An 18735-nucleotide genomic window follows, 5' to 3' on the forward strand; every position below is an offset into this window, starting at 1 on the left:
CAACTCCTTAACAATTAAGGACTCGAATGTAGTGTTAAAAATGCATTTTTAACACTACATTTTTATTGAACTTTTATTGAACTTGAACGACAACACAATGAGTCACATACAACGTGGTACATACGGATATTTACAAGCAGAAGTCTTACACAGTGCTTATCATAGGATGTTAAACGCTACAGTACGAGCCTACGGAAATAAATAGAACCGATATTTTTTTTGATTTCCAGTGTAATAATCTCTTGCGGGTCACTATGTCTTAATTACAAGATCAACAATAAATAGCACATATACTGTATACATCTAAGATATGTTTAAACAAGACAGTGGAAATAGCAGATGACACTACTGTAATTTACACACTACCACGTATCGTCTTGACATACAGTCGATCCTATTTGCAACACAATGTCAAATAGAGGGTCTGCTTGGAGAAATTGCAGGCGCTGATCAGGTTAAAACATTCATATAGCGACGGAGGATGAAATGGGAGGGTGTCAATCAAAACCAGGTGCAGGTTAATGGATTAACATTGAAAATGTTAAGGCTATTTAACCACATTTCTCCAAATTTTTCGGTGAAGAATATTTAGATTCAGAGATGCTGATGAATGCGTATCATTTGGTGTGTTCCTTCAGTTTTTAATTTACTCATCTGAAGCCTCTATTCCCTTACAATGTGCCGTGTTCTTCCATCCTGATTGGTTGGTCAGGATTTATGACAGAAGAATCACAGCATCAATTATCATACAACAATCATGTTCAGTCCAAACCAGACTGGTGGCTGCTCAGCTGGGGACTTTGGTGAAAACACTCTCTTTGCATTAGACTGTTCCTTATTTCTAAATTAAAGACTCGCCAGCAAATCTTTTCCAATGAATTTACGCGGATAATGAAAATTACTTGGTGAAATCCTCCAAAACAGTAAATGTGCATATCAGTAGCAGTAAATGCGGCCCACAATGGCAACAAACTAAAGCTTTACAATATTAAAGCACCTAAAATGATTTAGCGATCTATTCTTGTCTTGCCTTCTTCACGAGGAAGGCGAGTTGTGTGTGATTACTTTTGATGAAGAGAATTTCTCAGAGATTTGGTTTAAACAAAATGCAGGGACAAGGCGAGGGATGATAAGGAGCAGTACTTTGTGGAATTAGCTCCCAATTCCACGTTTGTGCTTATTATACATCCGATCTGCTTTCCAAATAATGCAAACCACACATAGAAAAATAAATACATATATAAATGAAGGAATGAATGAACAAACGAACGAAATAAATAAATAGAGCATCAGTTTCTAAACTTTGTCCTGTGGTTTACATGTACATAGAATAAGGTATATTGTTTGTAGTTTTAAGGCTTATTTAGTTGCAAATTATATTTTATGGAGACCTGGGAACGGATTATTCTCATTTTAATGGTTTCCTATGGGAAAGTATTTTTTGGAATACACACTTTTCGCCTTAAACACTGTCTGGGAACCAATTGAGTGCGTAAGCCAAGGTCCCACTGTATTTTGGGTAGACATGTCAGTGTAAATCATTGGATGACATATTTAGATGTCAGATTTATAGTAACGCAGAATATCTGATCGGTCCCTTGAGCTGCAGTCACCCATTCATTTACATATTTTTTTTAAACTTAAAGGCTAATGCAGATCTAAAGATATCCAATTACATTTTTTTCCCCGCAACTGTCACTGACACGAATATCCAAACTGGGTCACATAGGGACACAAAAAAAATCTGCATTTGGTCATTGACACCATACATTGCCTTTCTCTTTCTATAACATATCGGGTGAGGTCAACGGGATGGAATCAAAACACATGCAAATATTTGGAAGCTAACTCGCTAACTGACATGCATGCTGTGTATGTATTAAGTATGTTGCGGGGTCGTTCTCGGTTCATCCAAATCAATTCCTTCACTTCACAGTCCCCCCCGCCCTCCCCCTTGTCTTTTCTGGTGTACCACAGGGCTCTGTCCTGGGACCCATCTTCTTTATGATGTACCTTCTCTTGACAATATTAGGGGGCTATTTACGACAAGGTCGATCACATGAGGCCCTTTAAAAAGACGAAATGTACACAAGCGAAGTTGTACATTAACGCTGGTTGAAAAAATCTCAACTTTTATTTACTAAAAAATGAAATCATTTTCTTCACTGACTTAAGTGATGGCCGCCTGCCTATTAGAAGTACTGTGAATGTGTGAGGCTCGCAGATATTTATCTAATTAAAAGACTACAAAGCTCAAGATAACCATCGTCATTATATTCATTGACGGTGCGGTGGGAGAATGGATAGGAAGGCAGCATGCAGATTGGTGGGGTTGGGGGTGCGATTCCTTGAACATGAACAGTGTTTGGTCATCACCTGCGGAGAGCAGAACAACAAAAATGAATCTGATCCGATGGCCAAATTGATCAGCGTATATTCAACATGTCCAGATTTTAGATAGCCATCAGATCATAAAAAATAATAATACAGCAGAACCTGAATAAAAGTAAATAGGAAAATGTGTGAATTTCAACATGTGGCTCTCAAGACTAGTGTATTTTTTGTCATTTATGTGGTTTTAAGAATTGAAAGTAAATGTCGATCATGTCAAACGTCTGCATCTTATTACCTTGGTATTAACTTGCAGCTGTCTCCTGGTGACCGATGAAGTGTCTATTTGAATCATCCACCTCGCTGCCACAGTGCACATCACTCCTGTTTCCAAGCATACAAACAGTCAATGGGGCAAGAACTACAACACGAGAAATTCTCCAATTGTGGAATTAAGAAAGCCCTAAAATTGATCTTAAATTGTCCAATGATGGGAGTGTGAATGTTTATTTGTCCGTATGTGCTCTGTGATAAACTGGCAGGGCCATCCAAAACATACTCTGCCCTTTTGACCTGAATGACGGTGAACAGTTCTGTCTTGCGGTAAAACTATCATGCCAAATACTTTGTTAAATTAATATCAATCTGATCATTATAGTGGAAGCATGCAGTTATTCTATTGGATTTCATTTTTAGACGGTGGAGCTGTAGCTAATATTGAAACCACCAGTGTTATATTATACAGTGAAAAGGCTTAAGGTCGTCACCTGTTGTCATTGATGTCTCTTGAGTCACTGATGCTGTTTCCTGCTAGCAAAACAAAAATAGTTTAACACGTCATTTCCGAATCGGTCAATTCAATGAGTGGGGAGAAATCATATGATGGTAATTGACATATAACTGATAACTTCATCATATTATCTTAAAAATTGGAAGGGCAACAGTATTATGACATGTTTGGGTACATTGTTAATGTACAGCAGATATAGTGATACCTCGGTTTACGAACCCCTCGGTTTACAAACGTTACATTTATGAAAATTTTACCTTGGCATACGAACTTTAACTTGACATGCAAACTTTTTTCGCACATGGAGCTGTCTCAATGAGTGATGTGTCGTTCACGAACAAGCCCATTCAACAAAATGGCAGCCGACTATTTTTGTCCTCTATTCCTCGCCCCCAGTCTTCAGTTAAAGCCACGTGATGACAGTGAGAGAGTATCAGCTTTGATTGAGTGTAGACTGCAAGGTTAAAATATCCCATCGATCAGGCTCCACAAACAACCCGCACAAGCCCTCTGTACACTTGACGCAAAAAGCTATCAACCCAGCTAAACAGAACACAATTGATGATGAACTAGATAAAATTATCACAGAGAAAGCACCTACAGGAGGGATCAGTCCTCACTCAAGATGGTGAAAGAAGAAGGTTACGTTCCTCATCAAGTGTTTAATGCTGATGAAACTGGCCACTCCATTCCATCAAGCCATCGACAAAATCACAAAGGTAAATAAAACGACTTTATAATACAGTACAGTTTATTTATTTAATTATAATACCATATCACATTTATTATACATAAAATAAGGTATATTTTGTGTAGTTGTAAGGCTTAGAAAATTATGTTTTATGGGGACCTAGGAACGGATTATTCTCATTTTAATGGTTTCCTATGGGAAATACATTTTTGGGATGCACACTTTTCACCTTACACACTGTTTGGGAATCAATTAAGTTCGTAAGCCAAGGTATCACTGTACAGGCTTACCGTTGTCAATGTTAAGTGGGAAGGATTCCAGTATGTCGCCATTGTATCTGTCCGCTCGGAAGCCCAGTGCTGTGGAAACTCTGTAAAATAACAAAGAACCCCAACTTGTAGTGAATTTTAATTAGACCACTTAGTGTAAAAGGTGGTCTTTGTCAAGAGACAGGACAAAATACTGTATTTTGAAACACACGTGTTGGTCTGAACAGAGTTCGGGTTGCAGTTGACGGCGGCGGAGTTGTTGGGCGTCATGTTGCTCTGAAAGACGGCGTTGCTGTAGGTGTTGGCGTGCTCGGTGGCCCGGATGTACGAGTAGAATGGGTTGCTGGGAGAGCAGACAGGCATTTGCTTCGGCCTCACGGGCTTGGCTGGTAAAGAAAGGAGTAGCATTGTCATAGAAGTACATCATTCGCTCCACACATGCGTGAAACAACCTGCGTCGAAGTGGGAGCTCTTCACATGAATCAGAATGCAAAAAAATAGCTTGTTGTTTCAGAAAAAAACTCCGTAAAAAAATAGTTTGTAACTCATGGTCATCTTTTTTTGTAAATGTGAAATATAGATAGCATGAGACAGATACATCTCTACCTCTAGAACATGGTGTCAAAGTCAAGGCCCGGGGGCCAAATCTGGCCCGCCGCATCATTTTATTCGGCCCGCGAAAGAAAAATAAAAAAATAATTTAAAAACATTCTCATGGTTTCCCCCCCAAAAATGACACTCCTGCTCGAGAACCAATACCGATTTGCGCGGCATGAGGGCGTCGTAGGGCGTTTTTCGCCCTCATGGCATCTTTTATGCGGTCAACTTCCTGCTGGTAGCGACGGCGGTCCATCATGGCGCCTTCCTTAGCATCCCTCAGTGCAGTCTCCAGGGCCTTAACTCTCTCAGCAGTAGACCGAAGACGTTTTTCCAGCTTTGGAAGCTCACAACGCAGATCTGCATTGTCACGAACCAGCTGCATGGATGCGAGGAAGGAGAGATCGGACAAAATTGAGCGCTCATCAAGTCACTCTGTGGATTTTGACAAAGAAAAGATGCACTAAGCGTCACCTCACCTGTTTGTGAACCTTTGTAAGTTGGTCCAGGTTATTCTCAAGAAAGGAAATCTTCTGCTTCTGGGTGCAAGACCCCCCGCTATCATCCGGTTCCATTTCGGAACTCTGGAAATTGGAATGTTCATTGAAGGAAGTCAAATATAGCGGACTTTCTGTACTATATGGTGCATTCTAAAACACATTCAATTTTCTCAAAAGCAGACCTTATAAGCCGATGCGCCTTATACATGAATCAAAATATTTTAATTATTTTGATGTAGTATTTAAAGGACAACCGACGTCACTTTTTTTGTTTTTTAACTGACATCAGAAAAACGTTTTATAGCATCGAAAATACCCAAAACACGCAGTATGATATTTTTAGTCAAATGCAAAACACCAATAAAAATGACTTAAACTATCCAAAATCTGCAAAAAATTGAGCTGCGAATTGGGCATTTTCAGAAAGTCCCGCCCCCAGTTCGTGACATCACGCCAAGATGTCTTACATTGCGAGTGAATCAAAACAATGGCTTCAGATTCGGAGAATATGCTTTCTTATTACACATCTAGTGATGAATATGATTCAAATAGTTCAGAAGAGGAAAGCATACATGTTTGCAATCGATTAAAGAATTTATTTGTGCCATTTTGAGGCAACATTGGGGGATAATCTCTCACCCAAAAAAAGAGGCACAAAATGGCGACCTCCTGTGGCCACCTCCGTTTCCACAGGCTGATAAATTCCTTATATGGCGCTTGGAGCCTGCGTATTTTGATGCTATAAAACGTTTTTCTGATGTCAATTAGGAAACAAAAAAGTGGTGTCGGTTGTCCTTTAAGGGGGTATGCCGACTTACTTTTTTAACCCGCGACGTGAGGTCTTGAACAAACAGCTTGCGAAGGTTGTGGAGGGTCTGGAGTTCGCGGGCCTGTGGCGAGAAGGTTAGAGGGCTAAATTTAAGAAATCTGACATTCAAAGAGGAATAGAAAGGAATGGCATGTTGGTGATGTATGAACCAAGTTCTTTGAAGACCAAGCGTGATTGCAGGATTACTCACAACGGTCTCTTCCAGACCCTTCAGGTCCTGTTTAGTCTGTTCATGGCGCTCGTGCAGGAATCTGACAGTGAAAGTGGAAATATTAGATAATGTATTTAAAAGCAAACAAACAAGGTAATATGAAAGAGACAGACTTGATTTTTGTTAACAGTCATCATATATATATATTCAGCTGAACGTCGTCAAGGTGACTTACGAAAGCTCCTCCAGGCGCTCGCTCTTGGTGCTATCCTGGCTCTTCAGACGCTCAAAATCGGAGCGAACCTGAGCCAGTTCCAGCTCCATCTTGGAATTGCGACTGGGCATGACACATGTTTTGTTAATGTCATGTTCCATCACGGCAAGCATATTAATAGCGCAAACGATATTTTGGATGTTGAAGCGTATACAGACTCGGTGAGTTCGTCGATGAGCCTCTGTTTCTCGTTGATCTCATCACGCAGACGTGCCAGCTGCTTGTGATGGAGGCCACGGTGAGACTCGCCTTGCTGGCGAGTGATCTTCTGCAGAGTTTCATATTGAATAGGAAAGAAACAGAGCGTGTCATTACATTCAAAAACAATGTCTTTAGCATTTGTCTATTTACATGCAGAAATGTCAGAGATGTTTTATTAACTCATTCTCTGCCATTCCCGACTTTATTCGGGAATTGAAAAGCATGACATGGAGCGCCATTCCCGAATGTGTTCGTTTTTTTTTTTTTTTTTCGTGGGTGCCGATAAAGTGCTGGTCAGACCTCTGGTCATGTTTTTCCCCTTCCACGAAAGGGAAGCATTTGCCTTTTATTCATGTTAGCGCTTTGTTACAGCTTCAGCTGTTGTCAAAGCGCTATATAAATCAATATGTATGTATTGTATAATGTAGAGCCGTCCCCATTTCAAGCTCAGATAACTCCAGACCCATATAACTTAGGAATTAACTCTTTTCTGATGAAAGAAGAGAGTCAAAGATTTCTTACGCTACATTGAATGTTTATGTAGTCATAAATCTCTATCTCTTGTTTCTATTTATAATTGTATTTTATTTATTGTATTCTATTTGTAATTGCATTTTATTTATTAAACTACTTTATTTATTGTAGTATCTTTGCTTGTCTGTGACTGTAAAGTGTCCTTGAGAGTTTTGAAAGGTGCTTAAAATAAAATGTATTATTATTATTATCATAAAAGTCAATATTCTGTGGGTCCTGCAATTTGAGTGAAAATGACAAAAACCCTGGCACTGGAGTGAACACATTTTTACACATCGTCTGGCAGTGAATGAGTTAAAAAACTTGACTTCGGTAAAAGGCATGAAGTTGTTGTTTTTTTTTTTACCTTCACATTTCCATCTTCAGTCTCTCCCTTCTCTCCATCTTTGTCCTCCAGAAGGGAATTATCTTGTAGAAGAGGAGAAAATAAGAATTGGACACTGAACAGCCTTTTGTGGGTCTTAAGACATTCATCCAGGGATGTTTACATACACTCAAAATCTGAGTACCCGCAGAAAACCCACACAGGCATGGGGAGAACATGCAAGCTCAACACAGGGTAACCGGTGGTAACGCAGATGATGCGCTAACCACTCAACCAGACTGAGCGTTTACTTATTTAAAGGACAACCGACGTCTCCGGACAAGTTGTGTCCATAATTTGTAAAACGGCTTCAAATGACTTCGACTGAGCGTATTTTACAAAGATTCCACCGCATAGAGCTATATTTGACGTTGTAAGACTGCCGCTGAATATTCCGGAAGTCTTGTTTTTGAGTTGGTGACGATTCCTGACGTGACGTCACGGAAGGAACGCCCCTGACCGAAAAAAGGACACATTGTAGAAGTCCTTCCATCACGTCAATGCATTTTGCTGTACTTTGTGTAAGCTCTCAGTCGTACAGGAGCGGTCCTTCGATGACGGCTGAAGAAACCTTCTCATCGATGTGCTTTGTTTGGTCTGAAAACTTCGTGTAGCACCAAAAAAGAGGCAGAAGAGTGCGACAAAGCTCCGTTTAAGGAATTAATCAGCCTGTGGAAACGGGCTGATTAATTCCTTACACGGAGCTTTGTCGCCATTTTCTGTCTCTTTTTGGTGCTACATTTCCCGCCCCCAGATACCTCAAAATGGCCCGGAATAAATTCTTTAATCGATTGCAAACATGTATGCTTTCCTCTTCAGAACTATTTGAATCATATTCATAACTGGATGAGTAACAAGAAAGCATATTCACCGAATCTTAAGGCATTGTTTTGATTCTCCATCAAGGCAAGACGACAAGGGGGCGGGACCTTCTGAAACTGGCCACTTCCGGGTTAATTTTTTTGCAGATTTTGGACACTTTAAGTCATTTTTATTGGTGTTTTGCATTTGACTAAAAATATCATACTGCATGTTTTGGGTATTTTAGATGCTATCAAATGTTTTTCTGATGTAAATTAGGAAACCAAAAAGTGATGTCGGTTGTCCTTTAAGTGTATGTGTTACACTAAGTATGTCTTAGGCATTTACCTTGGTCTTGCAGCTTGGCCAATTCTTCGCTGAGAGAGTCGTGACTCTCCTCCAGCAGCCTCTTCTTATGCTCTACGCTCTGCATGTACTCAGTCAGCGAGCGGATCTTCGCTTCATGCTGCAATGCAATGTTAGCATTAAAAAAAAAAAAAAAACGTTCCACGATAACCATGGCAAACGTCTTTGATTCATGACACCTGTGGAACTCACCTGAGAGATGAGAAGGTGGCAGGAGGAGAGCTCTCTCCCAGTTTCCTCCATCTTGCGGTGGCACTCCAACTGCATGTTCTCCAGCTGCCGGCAACGCTTCACCATGCTTTTCACCTCCGACTTGATCTTGCTGATGTAGAGGCGCGCCACTGTGAACTCCTCCTCGATGGCGCCGCTGATCTCCACCGGCTCAGCGTAGAAGAAAATTATCGTCCACATGTATTTATTTCCATTCATCCATTCATCCATTTCTCCTTACTCCAACTCACCAGCTTGATTTCGCCATTTCCCACAATGGAGCTGAACTCGCTCAGGTCCCTCATGAGACCGTTGAGCACGTCGGCAATCCGCTTCCTCTGTTGACCGCTTACTTCCTGCATACGGGATAGCTCCGCCTCCAGCTCCATCAAACTCACCTGGTTCAGGGAGCACAGTTTGGGGGTGCAGAAATAGCTGTTGTTGTTTCAACCCATCTCATGATATCAAATATTAAACTACAGTAGTTTGGGAAATATGAACATCAATTTCATATGGATACCTTTTCGAACAAAGGTGTCAAAGTCAAGGCTCGGGGGCCAAATCTGGCCCGCCACATCATTTTATTCGGCCCGCGAGAGCAAATCAAACGTGAAATTCCATGATTTTTGCATGGAACAAATTTGCATAGAAATGTATTGACATGTTAGGAAGTGGAGCATATTTCTATCACGCTCCTGTTCTCGAACGTACCATTTTCTGGGAGAGCTGGTCAGCGAGGAGTTGGTTTTGTAAACCTTTCTCCTCCACCTCTTGGCTCTTTTGGTCATAATTGATGGCCAGTTCTTCCAGAGCCTGCAGCACCTCCTTCACCTCCGCTTTAGCGCAGTCGCTTTCCACTTGCAGCCTGCCAAGCTCCGCCTGCACTTTGTCGCCATCCCCACGCGAAGACGCCAAGAGCTGTCGGTAAAAATGAGAAACGTAAGGAAGAAGGCTTAGTGATTGTTTGTTTTTTTTGTTTCTTTGATTTTTAGGTGTGTTTGCCAGTGTTAAGTTAGTGTGTACCTCATCCTGATCCAACATTTGCTGCTTGAGTTTCTCCACCAGCTGACACTGCAGGTTGATCTCATCATCCTGTAATATCAATCACATTTGCGTGACAACATGTCAATTTACATCATTTTCCCCTGTGAAAATGTTTATCCAAAGAAGGTTTTTAAAAATTGGCATTAAGGTGGTGTCGCATTTCTCACGATGGTTACATTCTAAAATGTACATGGAGACCGACCGGCCATTTGCCATCATTATGTTTGTTAGCATGAATTTCTGATTGCAGCTAATAATCTGCCTAATACGCTGGGCTCAGTTACGCTATATTGTGTGGCACTATGGAGAACCAAACGGCAAAAATTCAACAACATAGTGAGTACTTTTTGTATGGTTTGAGTAAAGCAGCCCATTCAAAGTCTATTTAGCACAGAGAAAGTGTCGGAGATATGACAGTCAGACACTGTGGAAAAAGACTCGGAACCAGAAAGATTGTCCCTACTGCTGGCAGGAAACGCAGTCATTCAGGACATACGTCTGAATTCTGCGCTCCTCTGCCAAGCTATTTATTGAGAGTACATGAAAATTAAAGTGATACATTAGTAAAACATACTTTTCTTGATTATAATACCACGCCTCTGGACGTTCTGAGCACCAACAGCTGTAAGCAATAAAACATTGTCTTTTAATTGGTTGACTTCCATGAAGTGATAAATTTGTAACCTGGCGAATGAGCTCCTCAGCTCCTTCCTGTGAGGGAGTTCCAAGGCCAGATCTTCTAGGTGTTAAGTTAACAGTTTAACTGGGCTGTGTCTGTTTCACTCAGATTTACTGCGGCCATCTGCGCCTTGACTGTGGGCCTATTGTTTGGTTGGCCAGCTAAGCACGGGACTTTTAAACACTTCTTATTCTCCATCAGAGAGGTAATTACAATTATCGTTACCGTCAAAAATGTTCAAAGTTACCTTGTCATCCAGCTGCTTGTACAGTTTGCGTATCTCCTCTTCATATTTTTGGCGCTCCTCCTCGGAAATGCGAACCACAATGGAAGAGGTGTCATTATCCAAGATGGGGCGCTCTTCCACTGACTCATGACGGGTCACGATCTCCGGTTGAGTCCTCTCCGTCTCGGGTACATCCTCTCCTGCAGGAAGGAAGTGACAATGAGACCTAGAGAGTGCTAACTTTTTTTTTTTTTCAAAGAATGCTCATTTGTTCTTCCGAACCATTCCTCCAGCGGTTGAGCTCAGCCTCTAGTTTTTGGATGCTGTCCTTCAACGTCTTGTTCTTCTCCTTTTCCTTTTCGTACTTCCTCTTCCACTGCTCAGCTGTCAGTTCCAAGTTGATGGAGGCCGTGTTTCGAATAGTCTTGGCGCTGAAGTGCAAGGAACAAAAGGAAGCACAACGAGATGATGTTTGAAGAAGTGAATAGAAATGAATACATGCGTAAAATGTTGCTACGGAATAAGAAGTTATCATATTTAAAAGTTTCATGCTGTCGTATGCTTAGTCAACACTTGTGACTCAATACACAAGTGTAGCACGGGCAACCTGGGGTCAATCGGGTCAACGGACACAGCGATTTAAATGGTCCCTTTCACAGGAAGAGGTCATTAGCCAGGTTACATCTCTGACAAATGTTCAAAATGAAGAATTAATTTCACTGTAAAGTGCAACCCATGATAAGCTATTGACATGGAGTGTGTACCAGTAATAAAAACGGTTTCCTCGTGAGTAAAAAGAAACAATCCATATAGTCATACCGTTGTCCAAACATCAGCGTAGACTTTGTCTCTGTGTCATTATAGCTGGAAGGTGAGCAACAAATGAACATGGTGGTGCGACAATTGCCACCGAGAGAGTCCTGCAGGATGCGGGTCATTTTGCTGTCACGGTATGGCACGTGGCTTTTCTGGGAGAGAACAACATTTGCACATCATCTAAGTGGCAAAGGAAGAATCACGCCAGTGAAAACTCACCGTGCCCTCAGCCAAGGCCGAAATGACATTTCCCAGGGCTGACAAAGACTTGTTGATGTTTTTGGCCTCATCCAGCACGGCTCCTGCAGCCCCCGTTTTACTGACCTGGTGTGCAGATCGGAGGGGGTCACAGGTCAAATACAGCACCTGCCATCTCCTCTTGGGAGATGTTTTTTTTTGTGTGTGTGTTTTGAACAAGATTTAGTCATCTATTAACCCCTTGATGCACTCAGTAACCCGTAATAGGCCTGATGTGGTAACCGCTGTCCCTGAAAATCAGTTTAAAGAAAATGCAAAACATGCATTGAATTTGTCAGCACGATGAAGTGACGTTAAGTTAGCACTGCATTGGTTCAGTAGGTACTGCACTTTTTGTAAGTCACTCAAACTTAGTTGAATGTTTTAGATTCATTTATGTTATATTTCATCTTGTTTCAAAGGTATACTAGAGTAAAACATTCACATAGCGACTTGTTTCTTGATAGATGTAACTTTGTGAGTTATCGCTAAAGTGACCCTATTATTTTCCCCTTCCTTCTATTAGCATCTTACAATGACTACGGAGCTCACGGGGAGCGACTGCATCCATCACTTTGGCTTGGAAAATGTTGACGTTGAGTTTGAACCCACCTTCTCGCTACCTGCCAGATCCACCAGATAGAGTTTGCCGCACAGCTTCTGTTCCGTCTCCACGTGCTCCTGCTTGATGTTGATCAGGAAGATACTGTGGCTGCGAGAGCTGTGCTCATTCATGTCTGTGCAAATACAGAAATAACACAACAACAATTATATTGAGAGATTCTTTTTACTTTTCTTTTAGTTCTTCCTTTCCTTCTGCTTTTTCCTTTTTCTTTTTCTTCTTTTACTTCTCTTTCTTCTTCATTTTCTTCTTCCTTTTCCTCTTCCCTTTCCTTTTCTTCTTCCTTTTCCTTTTCTACTTCTTCCTTTTACTTCCTCTCTTTCTTCTTCAGTTTCTTCTTCTTTTTCCTTTTCTTTTAGTTCTTCCTTTCCTTCTGCTTTTTACTTTTTCTTCTTTTACTTCTTCTCTTTCTTCTTCATTTTCTTCTTTTTCTTCTTCTTCCTTTTCCTCTTCCCTTTCCTTTTCTTCTTCCTTTTCCTTTTCTACTTCTTTTTCTTCTTCTACTTCTTCCTTTTACTTCCTCTCTTTCTTCTTCTTTTTACTTTTCCTTTTCTTCTTCTTTTTCCTTGTTCTTCTACTTCTTTTTCTTCTTCTTCCTTTTTCTTTTTCTTCTTCATTTTCTTCTTCCTTTTCCTTTTTCTTCTTCTTTGACTTCTTCTACTTCTTTTTCTTCTTCCTTTTCGTCTTCCTTCTTCTTTTTCCTTTTCTTCTTCTTTTACTTCTTTTTCTTCTTCTTTTACTTCTTCATTTTCTTCTTCCTTTTCCTTTTTCTTCTTTGACTTCTACTTCTTTTAGTTCTTCCTTTCCTTCTGCTTTTTCCTTTCCTTCTTCCTTTTTCTTCTTTTACTTCTTCTCTTTCTTCTTCATTTTCTTCTTTTTCTTCTTCTTCCTTTTCTTCTTCTTCTTCCTTTTCCTCTTCCCTTTCCTTCCTTCCTTTTCCTTTTCTTTTTCTTCTTCTACTTCTTTTTCTTCTTCTTCCTTTTACTTCCTCTCTTTCTTCATTTTCTTCTTTTCCTTTTCCTTTTCTTCTTCCTTTTTCATTTTCTTCTACTTCTTTTTCTTCTTCTTCCTTTTTCTTTTTCTTCTTCTTTTACTTCTTTTTCATTTTCTTCTTCCTTTTCCTCTTCCTTTTCTTCTTACTTTTTCTTCTTCTACTTCTTTTTCTTCTTCCTTTTTCTTTTACTTCTTCATTTTCTTCTTCCTTTCCTTCTTCCTTTTCCTTTTTCTACTTCTTCTTTTTCCTTTTCTTCTTCTTCCTTTTCCCCTTTTTCTTTTTTTTTCTTTTTAAATTTTTTATTTTCTTCTTTTATTATTATTATTATTATTATTATTATTATTATTATTATTATTATTATTATTATTATTATTATTATTATGATGTTGGCAAATACATCATACTTTGGTCTTTTGGAAGGTAATTAGTTTGCAGCAACATGGATGACTGTTCTGTTCTGTTCTGTTGGTGATAAACTGAAGAAGACACTTACTGGTGACGGCAACATGGCGATTTGATTTGCCCTCGTCAATCACGTCCATCACCTCATCCGGGCTGGAGACAAAGCGCTCGGTGCATCCCTGGAGAATGCAACACCAGGTTTAACATTTAATGGATGGTTGCGGGATTAGTCGTATGTTGTATTCAAGGTACAAGGTTTAGTTAACACACACCTTGACGTAGGGCACACGGTTCTTATCCTCGTGGACAGACAGGTTGGTTTTTGTCACTACAAAATAAAAAAAAAGATTTCAAAATAAAGTATTGCATGAACTATTTGCTGCATATTTATTTTCGGGACTCACCGTCCAGCAAGTCACGAATTTTATCCATGTAGATTTCAAAATATGAAACCTTTTAGAGACAAAGTAAGAGAAGAAAGATTACGCATGATGATGATGATGATAATAATGATAATAGACACGCATAAAACCAAACCAAACAGTTGGCGACATTAAAAACCTTGATGTGGAATTCCAGGTTTTCATCCATAGCAAAGATGTGGTTGAAGATGTCCTCTGCAATGCGAGGGATGATGCCCATCTGGTGAGGGTCATGCAGCTTGCCCTGGAACAGAAGGTAATGTCATAAAACGGGCAAACCTGTTTTTAAGGGGACACTTCGATGGCCTGGAAAATAGGATTTATACAAGTTGTGCAAATTAATTGCACCACACTGCTATTTTGGCATAAAATTGATTGTTTACATTTTTTTTGACCACTCAAATGATTAAAATGTACATTTTAGGAAGAAGTGTGTCCTCCCTTGTTCTTTATCACTTCAGCGATGCGTTCTGGCATTGAATCAACCAGATTTTGACAGTTGTTGATGATGAAAGGGTCCCTGTACCGGGTCTTAATTATAGCACAAATTAGGTCTTTATTTTTTTGTTGTGCAATCTTTCTCACGCAGACAAATCTTGATGATTGACGATAAATTCTCAATCGGGTTCAAGTCCGGTGAATTGCCAGGCCAATCCATCACAGTAATGTCCTTCTGTATCCATCTTGTTGAAGAAGAACTGATTTACAAGCGAAAAAAAACCTACTTTTTATACCTGAAGAAAAGGGGATTAGGACAAGGTAATCCATTAATTATCCAATCAGAGGCCTGTCAAACAAGTAATTAGGGAATGTCAAGAATATCGAAGAAACTCCACCCCTATCATGGCAAACATTGTTCTGAACTTTTCACAAGCTTTAGAAGGGTGTAGGTCTGGATTTGTTATTTTTGTGATGACTAAAGCCAGAGATTAGCATGCTCCCTTTGGTGGTAACTGGTTGGATTTTATTAATGCTTACATTTTTAAAAATTGGCAAGCTAACTAAAAATTGGCAAGCGAGAAGCCATGGACATTAATTCCCGTTATCTACCATGGCTACCAAAACTGCATGCAGCTTGGCCGCTAAATAGACAACGTTTTATGGCACTGTGTCATACCACATCACATCCTTTCGAAAAAGACTCACTCACATTGTGTTAAATGGCATCATAAAATGTATTGCTTTCTGTTGCATTGCATTACTGTATTAAATCATTTCATAAAGTAAAGCAAATAATTGTAACATCAGTTCTCGTTGTAAAAAAAAAATGTGATTCTGTATATGAAAAAAGCATAGATGCAGTCAAAATAAATCTATCTTTACCTCCATGGTGTGAGTCTTGCCAGAAGAGGTTTGTCCATAAGCAAAGATGGTTCCATTGTAGCCCCCCAACACATCTTATAAGTGTACAGAAATGAAATAACGGATTTGTGAGTCTTTAGAAACACATTTCACTGATGATAGATGTGTTGGTGATCTGGTTTGGAAGCGTACCTTTTACAATCTGCTTAGCACAGGTGTTGTACACTTGCTCCTGGGTGGTGTTGGTTGGAAACACGCGATCAAACACGTAGGACTTGCCCTGCAAAAAAAAAAAAAAACATGTCAAGTTGCTCCAGTATGTTATGTAGCAAGAAGCACAACGAGACAGACCACGGGGTGGTGAAACAAAACCGAGAGACGATGTCATTAAAGTCGCTAGGACCAAGAGGTATACAACATCTTCTGTTTTATAGTGCATCAAAAAGGGGCAACGTGGAAGCAAGGAGGAAACTGTGTGCATCTGTTGAGTGTATTGACCGTAGTGAACATACCTAAAACCAGAATCCATTGCCAACGTGTTGGTGAATACACAAAACATGCTAATTGCTAAGCTAACCTGGCTTGCATAATTATGCACTGTCAAGTTGAAACAATGTCCTGTTTTTATATATATATTAAATAGCGATGGAAATATTTTTAATTGTTGACAGATTAACGAAATATTAAAATAATCCTTATTTGCAGTCCTAAAACAACAGTGTGCCTTTTTCGGGAAAAAGGCACACTGATTGATTTGATTGAACTGGTCGTAGTATGCAAAACGCCATTGGCCATCTTGACCACTTTTCACTGTGATTGGCTGTTAGCTAACGATTCAGTGCATTAGAGTGCATTAGACAACATAAATGCAGAGCCACTGCAAAGAACGCTGCATTATCTCGGAAATTAAGCACATTTTTTTTAAATCTAACACCTTCCGTATTGATTATCAGCGTGGTGGACATTTTTCTGCAATCGTGTTAATTTATTTCCCTGTACCCTGACTGTGGCTGGAACGATAAAGAATGGCGAAACTCGCGGAGCTAAGTCACTTTGATGATTCACATACACACACTTTTGTGCTTTGTGTTCCTCCAGACAAAATATCCACCAAGTCGGTCGTCCACGGTTATAAAGCTCAAAGACAGAAATACACGTATCGACAGACTCGTTATTGAGGCCCAAAGTAATTATTAATTGATGAGGAGCACAGTGTGCACAAAAAGGCAACTCCCTTTTCTGTTCTTTTTTTTTTTTTTATTTATTTTTTTGGTCTTACCCCGACGACGACGGTGTCATCTCCTTGGAATTTAGGCAGAAACAGGTCCCCACGAATAATCTCGGACTGGTTGAGAGGACGAAAGCGACATAGCACTTTTATGTTGCACTCGGCTGGGACGTCGGCCATGGCGCAGGTTGGAGGAGGATGATGAAGAGGATGAAGAGGGTGATGCTGACGAAGATGCTGGCGGCGGCCTGGAGCCGAGGCGTCGAGAGAACAAAATCAAAAACACGATGCGAGATCCCACAAAGGTCACTACTTCTTCTTCTTCCAAGGAGACTGTAAAAAAAGCTTCGATTGCGCTTTCTTTTTTCCCCTGTATTAATTATTAAAGCGTCGAAAGGCAAAAGAAACTAGCGGCGTTTCCGTTTTTCCTTGTCGCAGTGAGCAGGAACGGCGCTAATTAGTCGTCAAAACAACCAGCCTACATCGTTTAAAAAAACTGATGAAAACGTGCCTTTCGTTTCGCTGAGAGAGATAATGTCTGTCTTTTATGTCTTTTGGGGTGCGTCAGTGCAGCTGAAGGTGAGCGATGCTGTTAGAAGGGCAGTGAGGTAGAAGGCTACTGTAACGCCCCCTTTCGGCGAGGTCCTCTACGGGCGTGGCCTGCATCCTAGTGAAAGTGGTACCCACAGATAGCTGACTAATATAGATTCAAGTTTGAGCATATATGCGCACGTTGACGTCGGCGACACATTGGGTGTGGAAAAAGCCAAGGAACGGCGGCGATCTAAGTATTTACTACACTAATCTTTTTGTTTATTTAGGTGTGTATTTATTTAGTTATTCATGTGTCTATTACTTATTTGCATATCGTTTATTTACTTATTTGTAAATAAAGTGAAAGTTCCTATTTAACTAAATTTCGCGAATGTACTTCCATTTATTATTTGGTTAGTAACTTATCTAAGATTTCTTATTGCAGTTTTTCCAAAATATACACAAAAGTGCTGAAGCTTATTATAAGGGAATGCCATTATCATGTTAAAACAACATCCCCTATGCAGAACCCGTCTAATAAATGATTCTATTTATCTATTAGAGGCTGGCTATCTATTGGCTATCTGTCTAGCTAGCTAGCTACGTAGCCCGCTATTTATTAGCTATATGGCTATGTAGCTTGTTAGCTAACTTTCTAGCTTGCGTTCTATTTGTTTGAGTTACTTCCGGGTTTCCTGAACGCTGGCGCATGTGGCTGCCGCTTCTCACCCGCAGAAAAAAACGAGCCTGTGACTGTAAAGTGACCTTGAGTTTTGAAAGGCGCTTAGAAATGAAATGTATTATTATTCGTAAGAGTGCATTAAAATAACAATCATAAAAAATAAAGCAAACAAATCTGGCAAGTAATCTGTTGTGGCAACCCAATTTTCCAATTGTATTTGTTTGCGTCAGATGCAAACGCGTGAATTAGGTATCCAGTTTTGTTGTTTTTTTTTTTGCTTTGTACTGGGGTATCACCTGCTTAAAAGGTTATCTATTGACTTGCATAGGTTGTTTATGGGCAGATCTGCCACATTCAATATGGTGGATTTACTAGTTTCTCAATAGACCAATCTGGTCAAGGCAGTGTCTACATGGATACATGGCTATACGCACCTCGTCACCATGGCTCAGCATCCTTCTTATTGAAAAGATACAGCTCATCTTGATTCTCTAGATACGTTAGACAGCGCAAGCAGCAGGCGCGGTGATGCAGCGTTTCATCATCAGCATTTATACCGAAGCGATGATTTCAGTGAGGCCAAATAAAACGTCTTTTCCTTTCGGTTTTTCCCTTCAAGGGATCGAATCAGTGTCCTCC

At 40.1% G+C, this 18735-nt stretch overlaps 1 protein-coding gene across 4 annotated transcripts; it reads right to left on the minus strand.

Moving 5' to 3' along the window:
* Positions 1–14: 14 nt before the first annotated feature.
* kif5aa (kinesin family member 5A, a) lies at positions 15–17507 on the minus strand. Of its 4 annotated transcripts, none has more exons than XM_089013578.1 (29): positions 16932–17507; positions 15845–15932; positions 15674–15747; positions 14490–14594; positions 14333–14381; positions 14201–14256; positions 14020–14107; positions 12523–12647; positions 11893–11997; positions 11677–11825; positions 11140–11288; positions 10879–11057; positions 9932–10000; positions 9620–9826; positions 9160–9306; positions 8891–9079; positions 8681–8798; positions 7514–7575; positions 6591–6700; positions 6394–6495; positions 6198–6258; positions 5997–6068; positions 5158–5262; positions 4841–5057; positions 4293–4467; positions 4103–4182; positions 3099–3138; positions 2630–2715; positions 15–2067 (listed from the first exon to the last, which is right to left on the minus strand). In XM_089013578.1, the coding sequence occupies exons 1-28, from the start codon at positions 17058–17060 to the stop codon at positions 2637–2639; spliced, it is 3129 nt and encodes a 1042-aa protein (XP_088869704.1). In that variant the 5' UTR covers positions 17061–17507; the 3' UTR covers positions 15–2067; positions 2630–2636. The 4 variants fall into 4 exon arrangements, with proteins under 4 accessions (XP_088869704.1, XP_088869698.1, XP_088869690.1 ...); XM_089013572.1 differs by having other exon boundaries at positions 15–2376; XM_089013564.1 differs by having other exon boundaries at positions 3099–3141.
* Between the last annotated feature and the right edge of the window lie 1228 nt (positions 17508–18735).

The sequence above is a fragment of the Hippocampus bargibanti genome, linkage group LG01, assembly GCF_051943395.1.
Source record: "Hippocampus bargibanti isolate YZ-2025 linkage group LG01, ASM5194339v1, whole genome shotgun sequence".
Lineage (NCBI taxonomy): Eukaryota > Metazoa > Chordata > Actinopteri > Syngnathiformes > Syngnathidae > Hippocampus > Hippocampus bargibanti.